Source organism: Alligator sinensis, unplaced genomic scaffold, assembly GCF_000455745.1.
Source record: "Alligator sinensis unplaced genomic scaffold, ASM45574v1 scaffold528_1, whole genome shotgun sequence".
NCBI lineage: Eukaryota > Metazoa > Chordata > Crocodylia > Alligatoridae > Alligator > Alligator sinensis.
The window spans coordinates 4,611,814-4,615,380 of NW_005841846.1; the positions used below are offsets into that span (position 1 = coordinate 4,611,814).

Below are 3,567 nucleotides of genomic sequence, written 5' to 3' on the forward strand. Positions count from 1 at the left end.
GGGAAAGAGAAGAGATTAACAGTTTGCAGACTCAGGGATACTCTGCGCTCTCTGCAAATCCATTCATACCATCAAGTTTGTCTTCCTGAAAGAGTTAAGTTTCTACGGTGCCACTCTGCCTTATTTTCTGCTTGACTTCAAACTAACCTGGCTAGCTACCTCTTTCTACTCTTTAAACTCCCAGGTCAAGCTTCCATAGGGTCAGTATGAAGGGGAGAACATGGAATAGAGACAGTTTTTCCAGTTATACTACATTGTAGTTACTAAATTCAATGAATAAATAGAAATATTATCTTCAGGACTCAGACTGATATTTTGTGTGCATCTCAGTCACTAATTTAAAACAACTATATCTATGATGATAACACTGGCAGCTGTTGCACTGAAGTTTTGTAACTAGTGGATCATTAACATGGCATCTGCATTATAAAACCCTGTTATCATGAAAATGCAAAGTGAAGTTCAAGGCTTTCTACAGGCCAAACACTGATCAAAACATTTGATCTCATTCAGTACAGAATTAAGCACAGAAACTTGTTTTTATTCAATTGTCATTAAACAGAGAATGCACCTGATTAAAGGAGATGACTAACACAAAAAATGAAGCTCTCATCCCCAACACATGGTTTTCATTACTGGTCTCACTGTACTATGACTAGTCACTATGAATGATTAGTGTCAAACCTAGAGATTAAATAACTTCAGACATAAAATTTAAGTATAATCCTCATGTTTAGTAAAATGTGTCCATATTTAATTACTCAAACTGGGAGGAACCAGGGTTTTGTACAAGAGGGAAATCAGATGGCCTCACCTAGTGGTTTATTGTAAAGTATTGTACCACTGCACAAATACTTTCCATTATCATTTCCAGTAGGCACTGTACAAGCAGATAAAAGAAAAAGAAAGAAAGAATCATGGTAAAAATATTAAGTGAATTTAAAAAAATATATCCTATTTATGCCTTAAATTCTAATACTAAAATATTTGACACTGAGCCTTCAGTAGTTCTAGTGCACATAAGGTTGCCTGTGAACCTTGAGAGAATACCAGTCCAAATATTTTGAAGCTTCTGAATTACAAGAGAAACTGAAGTAGTTCAGGGACTTGGTACAGAAAAATTACACTGTAGAATGAAGGATATCGAACACATTTTATCATATTAGGCTGACTGGTAGAAATAGATTGACAAAGGCAGGAGCACTCACCTCCACATTCTCAGGGTGAAAACAAAGCAGAAAAGGCAATGGTCCTATCCAAAGTTTTACCAATGGTTCATTCTTGAGTTGTTCAAAATAGAAGATTATTTGTTTAAAGAAATCTGTAAAAGAGAAATCTATTGGAATAGGCCAAAGACAAAATTTTTGTATATAATTCATGATGAGTTCAATATAGCTTTATCTTTGCTAATTTAGCAAAGGAGGGTTATTTTACATAACTTTTGTTAGACTCAGAACGAGTTTACCCAGCACACACAAGTGTAGCACTCAGGGTTCCAGCACCTGAACCAGTGCACTGAAGTGGCGCCTGTAGCATGGGCCTGAGGGAAGCAGATCGTAGATCTACCCTAGGCCCTGGCCCTGCGCTGTTACCTCCCCACAATCCCAGCCCCGCCCACCCCTTCGTCTCCCAGATGCCTCTCCCCTCTGCCCACCACCCCATCCCATCCTCCCACTCAAACGTGCCCTACTCACAAGGGATGGGTTCAATGGCACCCCCTCCTCCCTCTGCCATGCGGGCCCAGGTCAGCACTCCGCCCCTCCCCCCCTCCCCAGCCTGCAACAGGTGCAAAGTTTCTAACATGGCCTTCCAGCCAAAATCATCGCCCACCCCTGATTTACTGTCTCTCACAATATAAGAATTAGAAATCACAAAATGAAACTAATAGGGAGTAAGTTTAAAACTAATAAAATGAAGATCTTTTTACAGAGCAAGTAATTAAAGTATGCGATTCATTGCCACAAGACACTGCTGAAGAGGACACTTTAGCCAGATTTGAAAAGGGACTGGATAATTTCTTGGAGGAAAGGGGCATCAGTAGCTATTGAGCATGGGAGTTGGGGGTACAGCCTCTGAATCAGAGGTTCCTAGACTTTAAGTGCCAGAGGCTGCTAGTGGGTAACTCTCCCTTTCAGCATTGACTTTCTACCATTGTGACGCAGGATACCGCGGTGCAAGAGGGACCTATGGTCTGATGGAGAAAACAGCAGTTCTTATGTCAAGGTTGAAAAGGCCCTTTCAGTTTGTCTGATTTCTCTTAGCGTGTTCCAAAGAGCACGGTGCTTTCATAGCACCACAAATGCCACTTCAGGTTTTCAAATTCAGTACAGCAAACACTTCCAGAGTTTGTTCTGCCTTTGCACTAACCCAGCAGAAGGTCAGCTGGTGGCAACCTGGGATGGCTCAGCTGACCTCTGTGCTCAAGTTCTGGGCAATGTCCATTTAGTCAGGACTACACACTGCACACAAGTACACACTGTGCTTGAGCCGCTTAAGCGTAGACCAGTGTTAGTGCTAGCTCAAGTTCGGGGCAGTTTTAAGGCTAAAAACCTTCTCCAACTGTTCCCCACCTGCCCAGCTGTGACCTGCCACTAGAGGGCTGCCAACCACAACCCTAACTAGGAGCTACAGCTGTGAGTTGCCACTACAGGGCTGGTGAACCAGGACAGGCGTCTATCCCTGCCCCGGGAGGGGCCACAATAACATGATGCTGGGAGGCAGAGTTAATAGGATGGGGCTGAGTAATGAAATGGGAGGTGGAAAGGAAAAGGGGGTGGGGGAAGGGTGGTGAAGTGAAGGATGTCAGCCACAAAAAGAAGCTAAAAAAAAAAAAGACATTCAAAAGAAATAAAGAGGAAGTAAAATAAAGAATGTCGCATGTTTTAATGAATTAGGATTTGAGATTGGGGGAGGGATGGGCTGGTCGTGCTTCCTGGGGAGGTGGAAGCAGTGATGGAGGGCACTTCTGGGAGAGCTGCTGCCCCTGTTGGGGGAAAGAAGCCCCAGCTCCGAGGGGCACAGTTTGGCCCCTTCTCTTGCTGCTGCCCCTCCCCACACCTCACGCCTGGACCCACGCGTGTCCTATGCATGCACGGGCCCATGCAGCCTGTTGGCAGCACCGTACCTAGACTCCTGGCGCCCCCGGGGAACCTTTTAGTATCAGGCCCCCCTTCGCCAGAGAGAATGATCATCATTATTTTCACTGTTTTCTGGCCCCCTTTGTGTCCAGCCGCCCGGCTAGCCGGTGCCTGTGCCCGGGCCTGCCTGTCTGCAAGGGGGCGCAGCGCTGGGCTGGGCAGGTCACAGCCCGGGGGCAGCTGGCTCCGTGCCAGCACCACCCCCACCCCCCAGTTCAGGGGTGCAGTTTGTCCATGCAGACAGGAGAGTGGGGAGGAGGACACTGCACCCTGGGGTGCTGGAGGGCTGCCGCGTGGGCGGCCTCACATAACGGGACGGAGGCGGCCCCAGAGATTTCAAGCGCCGGCCCTTCCCCGCAGCGAGCAGCGCCCGAGGGCCGGGCCGGGCTCCTACCTTCCCCCTTGGGCTCGAAGAGCAGCGCGTTGCCCA

General features: G+C 46.8%; 1 protein-coding gene across 1 annotated transcript in view; it reads right to left on the minus strand.

Annotated features, from left to right (window-relative positions):
- The window catches only part of LOC102369346 (cytochrome P450 4V2-like), a 92,433-nt gene that overhangs the window by 43,063 nt on the left and 45,803 nt on the right, over nt 1-3,567 (minus strand). Inside the window, exon 3 of the mRNA XM_014521488.2 lies at nt 1,209-1,321. Coding sequence (XP_014376974.1) covers nt 1,209-1,321 — 113 coding nt within the window. The remainder of the gene's footprint in view (nt 1-1,208; nt 1,322-3,567) is intronic.